The 14,963-nt window shown below is 36.5% G+C and overlaps 1 protein-coding gene across 4 annotated transcripts in view; it reads right to left on the reverse strand.

Moving 5' to 3' along the window:
• Nucleotides 1-14,963, reverse strand: part of MGAT4A (alpha-1,3-mannosyl-glycoprotein 4-beta-N-acetylglucosaminyltransferase A) — a 94,936-nt gene that overhangs the window by 25,664 nt on the left and 54,309 nt on the right. For all 4 annotated transcript variants that reach the window (XM_083362481.1, XM_083362480.1, XM_083362479.1 and 1 more), the window contains 6 exons: nt 13,540-13,673; nt 9,748-9,794; nt 8,547-8,660; nt 7,270-7,345; nt 2,896-3,010; nt 1,472-1,602 (listed from right to left, as the gene is read on the reverse strand). In XM_083362481.1, the coding sequence (XP_083218607.1) occupies nt 1,472-1,602; nt 2,896-3,010; nt 7,270-7,345; nt 8,547-8,660; nt 9,748-9,794; nt 13,540-13,673 (617 nt within the window). The remainder of the gene's footprint in view (nt 1-1,471; nt 1,603-2,895; nt 3,011-7,269; nt 7,346-8,546; nt 8,661-9,747; nt 9,795-13,539; nt 13,674-14,963) is intronic.

The raw sequence follows: 14,963 nt of genomic DNA on the forward strand, positions 1-14,963 counted from the left end.
TTTTCAAGAGAATCATCCAGCCCATGCAAAGCATGGTTATTATTGCAATTATAAAAATTGTGCCAGTCTCTGGGTAAGAACAGAAATTCTTTGCTGACTAATTTTTCTGTTACATCAGGGGTGTGGAACGATGGCCCTTTTATGACTTGTGGACTTCAACTCCCAGGAATTCTGGGAGTTGAAGTCCACAAGTCATAAAAAGGCCATTGTTCCCCACCTGAGTTACATAAAACCTGGCCTAGGCAAAATATTATCTTAATTAAAGGTAAAGGTTCCCCCGCACATGCATGCTAGTCGTTTCCGACTCTTGGGGCCGGTGCTCATCTCCGTTTCAAAGCCAAAGAGCCAGCGCTTGTCCGAGGACGTCTCCGTGGTCATGTGGCCGGCATGACTAGACGCCAAAGGCGCACGGAACGCTGTTACGTTCCCACCGCAGTGGTCCCTATTTTTCTACTTGCATTTTTACGTGCTTTCGAACTGCTAGGTTGGCAGAAGCTGGGACGAGTAACAGGCGCTCACTCTGCTACACGGCACTCGGGATTCGACCCGCCAAACTGCCGACCTTCTGATCGACAAGCTCAGCGTCCTAACCCACTGAGCCACCGCGTCCCTTATTATATTAATTAGGCACCCTCAATACAGGGTAAATACTTCAACTGTTGCAGCTTTCAATCTATAGGCCAGGATACATGGTGGTAGTAAGGAGTCCACATTTGGAAAAAGGGGGATGGAATACCTGTACACAAATGCATGTTTATTCCTAAGTTGATTCAGGGAGATACCCTCCCTCCCCTCCCCCCAGCCATGGGTATACAAACTTCAGACAGGATATTCTCTGCTGACTATTTGCAGAAGGCATGCCATCTTCTGGGGCACAGCTGGAGAAGTTAAAATATTTTTAGGATATAATGCAGTCTTTATAGTACTTGGCCTCTGTAGTGTGTGTATAGTAGGGCCGTAGGGCCGTGCAAAGCTTTCTAAAGGGGTGTTTTGTAAAATACAGCATGCTAGCATAAGTAAAGCATCCCTCTTTACTCTAGGTCTTCTGCAAAGTTTGGTGTGATTGCTTTAAAATGTTCATGGTTGTGACTACAGATACTTGCAGACAGAGCTGTCTTGTTTTTCTGGCAGTCTCAGAGAATTGCCGTCTGTGTATGCACATGCATGCAGCCAAAGAGTTTTTGAAATTACGTTGCCAAACCTTCTAGAAAATGTACTTCTTTAACATTTCAAGAAAGGTACCTCAGTTATATTAATCATGCTTTTCAAAATCCCCATCTGAAAGCTTTGCACAGCTTCAAATAATTTCTTTCTGGTAATGTCTGGCCCATTAATCATTTCTTCTTAAACATATCTTAATACGTTGTTTAGCTACAAGAGCTTTAAAACTATGACTAAGTTTATTGATTTTCTTACAATCATATCACATAGGTAGCCTTTTCAGAAATATTAAACTCTCAAAACAACTTACTGCATCTTTCTCTGGATTGCACACTTTCACCCAAAGAATGTGATCCAAAAGCCAGTCAATTGGTTTCTCTTTATAAAACATAAGTATGAACTCTACAATGAGTGTAATATCTGGAGACTGGAACATTTTACCTGTAAATAATAACGTGTATCAACAATAATTGAACACTTTATTTAAATGCCATGTTTCATTAAAGAGTATGAACCCGAAACTCTGATGTTTAGAATCTGAACCAGCAAATTACTGCAAAATGTTCTTTTTAAATAATGTAGCACTATCTGATAAACTAAATTTGCACTAGGATAATTTAGGGTAATAGGTTCATTTTGGTAAAAAGATAGGCTGAAGACACAAGGGCATGGAACTGCTGCCTAGATGAACTCACTTTCAGACATAAAATTAAAACTAATATATGTTAAGTTTTATTTCTCTGTACCTTCTCATTTATTAACAATTAATGCTCTAAACTTTCCTTTTAGAGATAAAATTTCTCAAAAACTGGTATCCATCATCTGTATTTCCTGTTTTATTCTACACTTTTCTTGCAGAACTAAAAATTGTTATATGTCATGTTTTGCAGTCCGTGTATGTGCAAGGTTTCTTGGGCGAAGATGGTCCTCCTCAATTCATAAGAACTGTTGCATTCATTTCAGCAGATGTCAAGGCATAGGCACCTACAACAATCACATTTTTTCTCAAATGCCAAATGCAGCATCATACCATTTTGACAAAAGTTCTGCCAACACATTGGTGCAACACTACTTTTGTCATTACTCCTTCTCCGCCCTCTACTGAATGGGAGATTAGGCATTTGTTTTCAATGGTCAATTTAAAAGAGGCTGTTAGTTGCACATATTATGCCAAATGGTAGAAATTATAATGCTCATACTAGTGAAGAATTAGAAAACTCATGCTCTTTTTTAAAGAAACCCAGTATCTTCAAATACTTGTGTATCAGTTTAATATTAATATACAATGAAAGTAGAATCTCTCTTCAAATAAGGTTTCAGGAGCAAATATAATTGAATTGCTGGCCTTGATAAAGGCAGAAATAAGACATAAAGAAAGCTTTTAAAACATTGCTTTTCATTTGTCTTAATCTATAGATGAACTTGCTTAGATGACTGAAGTCCATTTCCGTCTTATACTTCAATTGTAAACATTTTATTTAAAAACTGCTGATATAATTATAACATTATTCCGTTTTCTACCACATGGGTTTTGTTACAAGTTATATACTATCTACCCATAATCTAGTAAGGAATGATATGGGAAATTTTACAACTAATACTTTCATATTAGGAAAGGAACTTGAAAGCTGTTTTTTTGTCTGGGAGAGGGTTGTTAAACTAGTTACCCAGATTTCACAGTGCTTTTCTATCCTTCTCCTTTTTAAAAATTATGTAAGGGCCTTTTTTTCTTACCAATGAATCCCAGCTGAGAGAATTCTAGAATCATCCAGTCTTCTGATGACAACTGAAGTGCAAAATTTTTTATTGTGCTGAAATAATTCTGCTTGACAACGATGTCATCCTCAAGCTAAGGGAGTCAAGCACAAGCAAGCAAGCAAAATAGAAGAAATGAAATGAGGAATGAAGTTGTATAGGGGCGGCACTAAACTAATCAGATTTCGGATTCAAACATAGATATAAATCTAGCCATCATTAGGTCTTTTCCTACAGATGATTTGAAATGTTCTCTGCCCATCCCTGAATCAGCAGAAACCAACGGTGATAAGAAATTTGCTATCCCTACTGCTAATCCTTAGTCTGTCTCTGTGGCTTCTGCTTCAAACCAGTATAATCATCTGAATTTCTCCCAAGGAAAATGCAGACAAGGATTGCCCTCGGAGAATATAATAATAAGGGGAAAATACTACTTTAACACTAGAACAGTTATGTCTGTCTCACTCATAGGCTGTGTGTATAATGAAGGCAATATCATGTGATCCATCAGAGGAAAGAGCATAAAGATAGTCCTCGATTTACAACAGTTTATTTAGTGACCATTTGAAGTTATAATGTTGCTGAAAAAGGGACTTATGACTGTTTTTCACACTTACAGCATTGCATCATTCCTGTAGACACATAATTAAATTCAGATGCTTGGCAACTGGTTCATACTTATGACAGTTGCAGTGTCCCGGGATCATGTAATGCCCTTTTATGACCTTCTCACCAGCAAAGTTCATGGGGAAACCAGATTCACTTAACAACTGGGTTACTAAATTAACAGCTGCAGTGATTCATTTAACAGTTATGACAAGAGAAGTTGTAAGATGGAGCAAAATCCAGTTAACAAATGTTTTACTTAGCAACACAAATTTTGGGTTCAATTGTGGTCATAAGTCAAGGACTACCTGGATTTGTGCCAAAGTTGGGTACAAGAAAGGAGAGGCCTGTTCTTCGGTATGTACTTTCTCTATTATTTATTATCTTGATTTATTGCTGGCCATCCAAAATCCATGATTCTGGGCAGTTAACAGCATTAAAAACACCATATAATAAAAGAACAATTATACATACATATCTGGCAACCGGGGTAAACAACTAAAAGAGCCAACAAACAAATCAATGCAACCATATTGCAGGCTTTGCCACACATTTGGTTTCTCAGGCTCATTGCTACAAAAGCCTTAGCCTTACATTTAAAAAGAAATAGTAGCCTTGATCTTTTTTTTATTTTATTGTATTAATTTAGGCTGCAATGCTATATGGACTTTGAAAGAAGAAAATGAATTCTGCTGTGTTAAATGAGACTTAATTTTAAGGAGGTACGCTTTTAATCCGTGCATTAAATCAGAAAGAAAAAAGAGCAGGGTGTGCCAAGTATCTGTCTTGGCATCTTGTCTTTAATAATAGATCTGTGGTTATTACTCAATCTTGGGTTGGCATCTTATAAGAATGGTTGGCCTACCTCTCTCTTCATGGTAAACAAATACCTTCCTTCCTTCCCTGGTCCCATTCTGAAACATTCTCAAAATCTGTTTTACAAAGTTGGGGAATACTCTTGAGCAAAATTTGGGAAGAATGGAATGTGGGCTAGTGGAAAAAGAGAGAAGCACAAAGTGCCCTGCACGAAGAGACTTCTGGTCAGACAAGACAGGATTTGTACTGGTAGCCAGTGATCAAAAAGATCATAATGTAATTTTAACTTTGAACTATTATGACATAATTACTTCAAATTAGTATACTTCCAAATTAAAGAGTGTAAGAAACCCTTGTAGATCTTTAGAGTAGGCATCTCTAGACATTTTGAAAACTTTTTATTGCTTTCACATTAAATAGGCACAGAATTATGGTATAATTTATTCCCTGCCCTCCCTCCCCAATTATAAAAACAAAATACAGAATAAAAAAGAAAGAATTTAAAAAATATTGTTAGTCTTTGGGAATACTGAAATTGTGGGTGTGGATGTGGGTGGATGTGTGCGGGTCTAAGAGATTGTTGAGAACATAACAATTAATCATCCACATTTAATATATTTCTTAAAAATGACATTTATGCTGGTAGAAGTAATCTATCAAGAAAAAAACTAATGAATATTTATCTAATAAATGATAAATTTGTATTATTAAATTTAAATTTTGTTTCTGAATTACTTTTTGTGTCAATGCAGTTTCCCGCACTTTAGAATCTGTTATCAGTCTAAGTACTGTATATTATGCTTTCATTTTTCAATATTTCAGAATGATCATTAACAACTAAAACTGATTTTTTTTAAATAGCACTTTTTAAAATGTCGAAAACAGTAATCCACTACATGGTTCACTTTAAAAGATTGTTGTGATGTTTACAATTTCATCAAAAATCTTTAACCAAGAACTTTGGCTAACTAAGCATAGTAACAAAATAATAAATATATGTTTATCTCCAACGCAATTCAGGAAAAATTGAGGTGGATGTCATGTAATTTTAACGCAGATGACGCTATTTAGGATTTTTTTTCCTATACCATTGTTTGATAAGTTGATGAAATTGTTTTAAAAGAATATTTATATAGCGCATTCCACTGAGATTCATCTAATTCAATAGCCAAATATTGTTTTAACAATACAGTATTTAAGGTTTTTAAAGGGGTGTGTGTGTGTCTAGCCAAAGGCTTGGGCATCTACCACAGGTTTTTTAACAAGTGGAACTGCAAATTAATCAACTCCAGCCCTTGTAGTAAACCAGGCACATCAAACTCACGACGTCATGTGACGTCACAAGACATATCATGACTTTTTTCCCATTGCCGGCAATGGGGAGGGTGCGTTTTTGTCGTGATCCATCCGGCCCGCGAGCCAGCAGTTTGACATGCCTGTAGTAAACTTACCAAAGAAACTATGACCAAGATAGACTTCTAAATCTCAAACCCCAAAACAGCAAAATATTTTCCAGTGATACTCAGATAAATATATACATCAAACTCTCAGACAACTTTGATAACACAATAAATTTTGTAATCTATCTCAAAAGCAAAACAAAAAATCTTGTGCATGTCATCCTCCTATTTTCTAAAAGCCAAAATAACAGGCTGTTAATGATAAAGGCAACACCCTAAATTATCCCAAGTAACAGTTCTCAATTCACAAAAGATAAATAAGTAGTGCCAAACACACACAAGCAATTCCTCTCCAAAAATGCACATATTGCAAGGGCTGGATCACTTCATACCCTACTTTCCATCTTCACTCTGCTGTTCTTATATACATAAAAGATTTAAAGATGGAATAACCAAAGGCCACTTCCTTTGGGACTGTCCATGATCATTAACTACGAAGGCTTGTGCCTTTTAATATTTAGGCACCTATATAGAAAATCTAAATTGTTGCCTGTCATTTGTGTTTTCCTGTCTCTCTTCTTTTGCCTATTTTTGTCCCTTTCTGCCAATTAACTTCTTTTTTAAATATTTGCTGATGTTTAATAAAGGTTATTCTTGTTAGCAGAATTGAATGATATGTGTTTTTGCTCTCCTCTCAATAGAGAGGTTGACTGGGAGTCTGATGGGTGAAAACTAAGCTGGAAATGACCCACAGAAATTTCCACATACATTTCCACCCAACCATAAACATCATGTAGAATCCTACTCAGAACCCAGTCATAACTTTAAGAGAAAATGAGAGAGAGAGAGAGAGAGAGAGAGAGAGAGAGAGAGAGGGAGGGAGGGAGGGAGGGAGGGAGGGAGGGAGGGAGGGAGGGAGGGAGAGAGGGAGGGAGGGAGGGAGGGACAGAGAAGCTGTGAAGATCATTGATTACTGCCATCTCATTCAGGAAAAGTTCTTGTACAGCTACTCCAGTGTCACTCACTCAGGTGTGCACTGATGTCACATGTACAAAATTTTGAATAAAGATGAGCACATTGGTCAGAAAATGAATATTTTATTACTGTTGTACTTGCAAATGGTTGCTAACCAAGGTAGTTACTAAACAAAGGGTGTTTACATGCCAGGGCCAGCTTTACACAGTTATGCAACACTGGATTCAAAGGCAAATCAGAGCATGCAAAAAGAGGTGCTCATTGTACTTTAACTAAACCAACCTGTATCTTTTTCCAGGGGAAAATTAGTTTTGCTTAATTAGTTGCTTTGAGGCTAAAAATCTAAACATGTGTAACTCTCTTTAACTATGGCCTTATTACACACTCATGCCTGGTAGACAACAAATAATCGGTATGATAAATAAACTATTAGGTCTAAAGGGCCATTTGATAAATAGCTGTGTTATGAAATACTCAGTATGGCATGTTCACTGTTATACATTTTAAAAATATTTTGAATATTCATTGTTACATTCAAAATATAAAAACAATTTACCTGAATGTAGTATACACCCTTTTTCTGTGCATACATCATAAGAAAACAGTAATCCAGATTTTGCTTTGTCCTCCATCTAAAATTAAATATTTAATGTTATTGTTTTTGCATGCAAGCAGACAGACTGAACATAAGCTTGAAAATTTTATGCTTGAAACATAAACATGGTTTTTAATTATTATTTTTGTAATGAATGAACACAAGTAATCTCTCTGTCTCCCACACCCCCAAATCTCACCATCCACCACTTCATTGGAACGTCTGAAGAGGCCCATTATAGGTAGTCTATCAGTGGACAAAAGCTCCTTTTGAATGTCCTTTCTTTATGCAGTTTTCTACATTTTTTGCTTGGGAAAATCTGCTCTGCTGCACTGGGGGACTTTCCACACAATGGCATCTGTGAAAAGTTGTTTCCTAACCTCCTTCCTCTAACATAGGAATCTTTGTTGGTCTTTAGTTTCCTTTGTCAGTGGAATGGCAACTTTGGATGATGTCCTTCAAAAGTTGTTCAGATCCTGTTCAAGGTTTTCCTGTGTGATATTTACTTTGGCTTGATATGTATCTAATATCATAAAAAGCACTCCCATGTCCTAACTGGTAGCACCTTGGTTCTGCCCCAAGTCCTAGCAGACATTACTGAAGAAACATGTACTTCTAGTGCTAGGATTGCAGACACAATAGCCATTATAGAAGGTTTTTCTAGCCATTATTTAATCCAAACTATACTTCAGTTTATCTGCTTAGTCACCAAATACCACAGTAGCACCTCAAAAAAGGTCCAAATCCAATGACATAAACACAGTGCCAAGCTAAGCATTTGCAGATCAAAAGAAGGCTACTAAAAGATAAGATTTAACTAAAAGATAAGATTTAGATTGGAAAAAACCCTTCTGAATTATTTTTCCTCAAGACTCATGTCTGAGGTCATGTTTAAAAATAAATATTCCTGAAGAATAGTGTAATAGTAAGAGTAGTAAGAATAATGTAAACTGTCTTTCCTCAACTTTTGTATATGGGCAGTTTCACATTCTATCACCAGCATGGCCAAAGGGCGAGGACTGTGAAAAGTATAGTTCCTCTGCATATCCAAAGGGCACTAAATTAGGAAAGACTGCTGGATACAAAACATGCAATAGAGTTGGCAGCCTGATTCTGGGCCTAGTTTACCCTGTATTCTCAAACACAATATGTAAGTTAACAGTATCCTAGACTATCTGCTTTAAGATCTACTGTGATGACCAAAGCAGTTTCTCACCTGCAAGAAAAAAAGTCCTTACCTGACTCTTTCTTTTGAATCTCCAAATGTCTCTTTTAGATTTTTCATGTCAGGATAGTAAAAGGCAGGAGGAGCTATTATTTCCACTAAACCAGAATGAATTTCTGAAGAAAACCTGGGGTCAGAAAAGTTTTGTTATTTTCTATTCATGGAAGCTGTACTTCAGATATCTGTGATGAACATTGGACTTGGGTTCAACTTTTTATTCAGCTGTGAAACAAAATGTAGGGCACCAAGCAAGTTAATAAATTGGAGGCCTACTGCTGATTTCAACCTACATGTAAAACTATTGTTTTGTCACCTGGAGCCACACTAAATTGTGTTTCATGAAGAGGCTTCCATGTTCACCAAACCTTTGATAGTTTCTGAGGTTGAAAATTTTACATCTACAAAATCAGTGCAGCATATTGTCTCAAATCACTTGCAATTATCAGTGGAATAGTCTATAGAGGTAAATATGTATTTTACAAAACCAACCAAACAATATTAACTTCTTAAGCACCTAGGCAGTCTTTTTTATATTTTACCACTAATATAAAAACTTTAATGTAGGTATGCAATCTTTATTTCATGTGTGTCAACGCTGCTAACATTGAATGTCCTTGCTAGACAAGAGATGAAGAAGCAGCTATATGTTAAACTTATGTATTGCTTTAAGAGATACGGTTAAGGCTGGGAGGAGGGAGAAGGAAGATTGTACCTCAAGACCATATGAAATTAAAGAAGATAAGAACTTAGCTGGTTTGGAAGGGAAACTGATTCTTTAAATTAATTGGAGAATATGATTAATGACAAAATTAGAAAGGTGGAGAATTGTGTTTAATATATTGTGCAAGGGGACGGAGATTTCAGATTCCAGCTTCCTTCGAGCAAGCATTTGCCGGTGTATTAGGCTAAATAAGGACTTTTAAGGTAAACAATGTCTCAGAGTCACTTGAAAAGCCCATACGTCGGAAACTTGACAATGTGGATGTATACAATTCAAGACTGCCTGGATCTTACATTGTAATACTATTTGCTGTTTTAGAAGAAAAGTTATCTCAATATTCCATTATATAACTATATAACTGTAATGTATATTTTATATTGATGTAATATATACACAAACTTATTTAGAAATGTCAGTTTTGGATTCTAAGCTGTGTACTAAAAAGTAGATAATCCAAAATATTTCACTGGTAACTTGTATAAATTAAACTTACTCTTTTTCAAGGTTTGCCACAACACCATTTACATAGTCAAGTTCTGTCTAGAAAAAAAAGGAAAACAACACCTTTATATATAGTATGGTTAATTGGTTTGACAATTGCATAGTTTGTATGCTTATTTTTGTTCTTCAAGTAGGCTAACATGATAGTAACCACCCAAATGTATTCATTCATTAACAAATGCCATACAAAAGGATTGTTTTCTTGTCACAGATAACGGCCAGCAAAACATTCACCTCAATTCAACTTTAGCGTTTTTACTTTTACTCTCATTCGTATGTTTGATTGGGAAAAGCAGCAATTTAAATATAGGTCCTTTATTCTTTATAAATGCACAGTAGGCACGTATATTTTGGGCACTGTACCTGAATCTGAACCCAGAAAAGCACTGGAAAAAGAGCAGGACCTCTCCACATGTACAATCTCTGAAGCTTGAAGTTCTGAATTGTCCTTCCCCATGATATCTGCTTACTTTGATTATGAGATGGCTTATCTCTGGTTCTATACTGAAACTGAAGCAAACTGAAGGAGGGGAGAATGGGAATTGTAATGGTGGGGCTCATAGGTGAACTATGTTGTTCTTGCCTAATTATGCTCCCCAATTCCTACACACAAGCAAAGCATCCACTGCATTCTAACTATGTTAAGAATCGAGGTAGCCCAATTAAAATCCTTCTAGTTAGCTTTATAATTTCTCTGGAAAAAAAATTAGCACAGCATGATTTCTTTGGTATGCATAAGTAGCATATCATTGTCTCATCCAATCCCAGTGTCTAGGTTCTGGATAACTATTCCTTTCTCCACCATCATATACACCCAGAAGTTCTACACTGCAATCAGGAATCATGGCTGGAATTTCTGTGAAAAGTACCAGACCACCATTTCTCAATCTTGGCAACTTTATGATACATGAACTTCAACTTCCAAAATTCCACAGCCAGCAAAGTTGGCTATAGTAGTATATACTATAATATACACTATAGTACCAGACTGTAAAATGCCATTAAGTTATCCTTTCAGCATCTCAGCTAGCTTAGACTTTTAAAAAGAAACGGAAGATAGCTTTTCCTTTTCACAAGATTGGCTAACATGCATGGAGCTTATGCTGAAAATATAAACAGGGGAAATTATGGTTATTTCTTTTTCTATTGCATGGAGTGGAGCAATGAAGTTTTGTACTCTATGGAGCCAGCAGTGGATGGAGTAAGTTACTTTTTCAGAACCATCTTTTGAACCTCAGGATAATTTCAGGGAGAACTGTTTGGTGATTGTATTTCCTGCTTCTTCTCAATGTTTCAAGGGTAGCAGAAGTAAAAATGCTACAAAAATCAACTTTGGATTCATTTGTAAGAGTTCAGGGAAACAAAAAAATTATGCCAAATGGATATGATCTTAATTATATGTATCCTATAAAACTTTTATCTACTCCAAATGAAATATATCTCTCCATATACAGAAAATGGCTTAATTAAAAAAAGAGTTTTGGAAACCAATAATCCAATGTATTTGTTCTAAGGCACTGTTTCTCAACCTTAGTAACTTCTGAAGTCCATAGTTCTTAAAGTATGAACTTCAATGCTGGGAGTTGAAGACCATACATTTTAATGTTGCCAAGATTGAGAAACACTGTTCTAAGGAAGGGCTTTTCAACCTTTTCACCCATTGTACCACTTTTAGGATATGGCAACATCCAAGTACCACCAGTCACCTAGCTCCAGCCATCTCTCACTTAGGTTTGGGCGGTGCTGCCACTGGTTCAGCTCATTCCCCTCCCCCACTACCACTTTTCTAGGATGGTCATGTACCACCTGCCAGGTGACAATGTACCACAGGTGGTACCCGTACCACTGGTTGAAAAGCCCTGTTCTAACGAATTCATAAACATTAAATGTTTCAGTCCACAACTCATTTGATATAATTTTGGTTTTTTGGACCAGCCAGGAAAGTTTGAATCCTCTAGCAACAACTCTATAAGCTTCCACAAAACACATGAGCTGATCCAGAAAGAAGCAGACGGGAATGAATTTTCCTACCCCTTCTCTCCCAGCCAAAACCCAAAGCTCATCAAAATATTGTTTCAGAAACATAAAGGACAAAAGGAAAAGTACTTTAGGAGTAGACACAGGATTGCTGGCCTCTTAATCTTACATATGTAGGACTCTAACCTTTTTAATACATAGTTCAGAAGCTGACTGCACAAGCTATATAACTCCTGAATTAAGTTCAATGCTGCTTTAGGCTCAATGTCATTAATACCTTCCAATATTAAACAAACAGAAATTATTATAAGGGCCCAGCTTTGTTTCTCCTGATCTGACTGCCTTTAGCAAACAGAACATATTTTCCCTTAACAGTAAACACTCAACAGTACTCATTTGGTGCAATTCAAGTCCTTTCACAAAGAAGCACGTGTATATTTTTTTTAATGAGCAATTTCCCTTATGACAGTTATGATTCTCTACCTTGCCAACTCATTCCACACCAAAAAGCATTAAATTTGTGCAGTTTGTCTAGAATTCATCTGGCCACCATTAAAAGCCTTCCTGTATACCTCAGAACCAGATCTGAGGTTGTTTTCATTTTTGAATGAACTTCCACAAATTGTATGCCTCAAAGAGCAGCACATAATAAAGTTTTGATACTAATGGCCCATTATCTCATTTCTTTCAACCACATCTCCTCTGCAACATATAGCTGCAAAGAAAAACATTGGGGTTTTTTGGACACCATGCAAAAGACAGTTCTTAGGGTATGATCTGAGCACTCTTATCTGTGAAACAAGGACCTTTAAACTAACTGGATTGCTTTACTTTCTCTAGTCTAAACTGATGAGTGTTTAGTATCATGCTACTGATGATTATGTTGTATCCATTGTATATAAAATGGAAACAAGAGGTTTTTATATCTGGTTCAGATAATCCAAGATCTATAGGTAAAATCTTAATCTGCCTTCTATCCTCCTCGACCCCATGTTCCATCTAAGAGATAAACCTTAGAACAAACAGAAAATATATTTTTTTAATTTTAAAAAAATGTTTAAGATTTACAGGAAGCTTTACATGTGAAGCTTTGAGGTGAGGTATCACCAGTATGCTGATGATACTCAGCTTTACATCTCCACTCGGTGCTATGATGCTATGGAGGTTCTCTCTTGGTGCCTGGAAGTTATGGGAATCATAATCATAATCACTTCAGATAAACAGGCAAGGCCAAGTGGCTTTGTGTTTTTGGACTTCTGGTTTGGGGGACCTTCTATCTTTGGCTCTGGATGGGGTGGCACAGTGCAGACAGACCTGGTGCACAATCTGGAGGTCCCCCTGGGTTCACAGTTTCTGCTCAAAGAAGTAGTAGACATTGGTAGTTACCTTTAAATACTTCCATGGGCTACTTATGGGACCATCCCTCACCAACTGTTTCTACCCATCCCTCCAAGTCTGGCAGGAGGGGCATGCTAAGGAGTGTCAGCTTACTAGAGCCCAGGAAGAAGTTCTTTTATGCTCTGGCAATCATCCTGTAGACTCCATTCCCCCTGAGATTAAGTTAGGCCCTGACCTTGCTGGCCTTTATCAAGACCTTAAAAACCTGGTCTTGTGCTTGAATGTGGGACCTCCAAAGCGTGACAGAGCCCATCTCTTGCTTTTGTTGACAGTTATTTTATGATGCCCAGCTGCTACAATATGCATTTTATTTTAATTATTGTTTTTTATCTATTTTATTGTAAACCTCCCAGAGTAATATATGTGAAATGGACAGCTATATAAATCAAATAATCAATGTTTGAATTACCTCTCCTATGAATACAATCATAACACAATCCAATTTCTCCTCGGGTGACAGCTTATCAATCAGCGAGTGAAGAGTTTCAGTAAGGTAAGATTTTACTTTTCTCTTGACAGTTGGAATCCCCATTACTATAGAAACTAAAAACAAACAGACAAATCAGTTTCCTTGAACATAAGAGAAATGGCTTATTGTGCAGTTTTTAAATATACTCATAAAAAGTTACTGATTTTTGGGTTAGTTTGCTTTGTTTTCTGTTCTCTTAATATGTAGTGTGAAGCATTTCCAGCAGGTATTCTGAAAACAGGATGCATAAAAAAGCATTTAAAAATGATACTTTCAAGAAAGCAGTTAACACCTCAAAGCTTGGCCAGAGAAAATAATATTCTTCACAAGCTTGAAGCTGGAATTTTACTGCTAGGTCCTCAAATTTTAAATCTGAGAATAAAAAAAAAGCATTTATGAGAATTACAGTCTCTGCAGACGTCTCCTTTGCTACTGCTACCATGCCCCATCTGACTTCTTCAGAAATCTTAGGTTTAAATTATAAAAAAAAAATAAAACAGTTGGTCTGACAAAAAAATATAGTCAGAAGAATATGAGGTAACAGTGGGGAGCATCATTGGTGTTTATGTGAGAGCATGAAATATCCTCATAAATTTATACCTTTTTTGCAACTAGCCTTGCCCTCCATGTCCATGACAACCATTTTCTAAGAGTACTTAATGTTCTCATAATTTTCCAAAGATGGGCAATGGCCCAAAAAGGTAGGGATAGAGGTGGAGATACATGTTTTGAGTTGTAAACCTTTAGCCAAATGTGGCCCCAGAACTCCACCAAAAATTCTCACTTTTTTACCAATTTTAATGCGTTAAAAGGACAGGAAAATTAAATTAAACCAAGATCATTTTGTCCCAATGTCCATTTTCTGTATGTCCTTCAAGACCAAGTACAATTCTCACACTAGAAAATGTTGGTCACTTCTGTTTTAAACAATCCATTGTGAATTAAACAATTAAAAAATAATTAGCATCACAATCCCATTTAGTCCTCATATCATCTAATTAAAAGTTATGCTTCCTCCCACAGTTCATAATTCAAGGAGAGCAGCATGCTTTGAAATAACAATTAGATTTTCTCCCTTACAATCTGTTCCTATCTATGTGGTCACTAGCAGTCAATAATAATTTGATGGCACATAATCAGTCAATCAAGCTTTCACACTTATCAGCGCATGCTGAAATTTGCAGTGAGTGGCCTGCTTAGTACCAACACTCCATGTGAAATTGTCTGCATGGCAAATGTAGACAATTTTACAGAATGTGCAAGAGATTGAACAGAAGTTGGTGGCCTGAAAGTACCCAGGATTTGTTGATTTTTCTTTCTATGCTTTTCTTCCTAGAAAGTGCATTTAAATGTTTAAATGCAAG

This window comes from Vipera ursinii (assembly GCF_947247035.1).
Source record: "Vipera ursinii genome assembly, chromosome: 4".
NCBI classification, from domain to species: Eukaryota; Metazoa; Chordata; class Lepidosauria; order Squamata; family Viperidae; genus Vipera; species Vipera ursinii.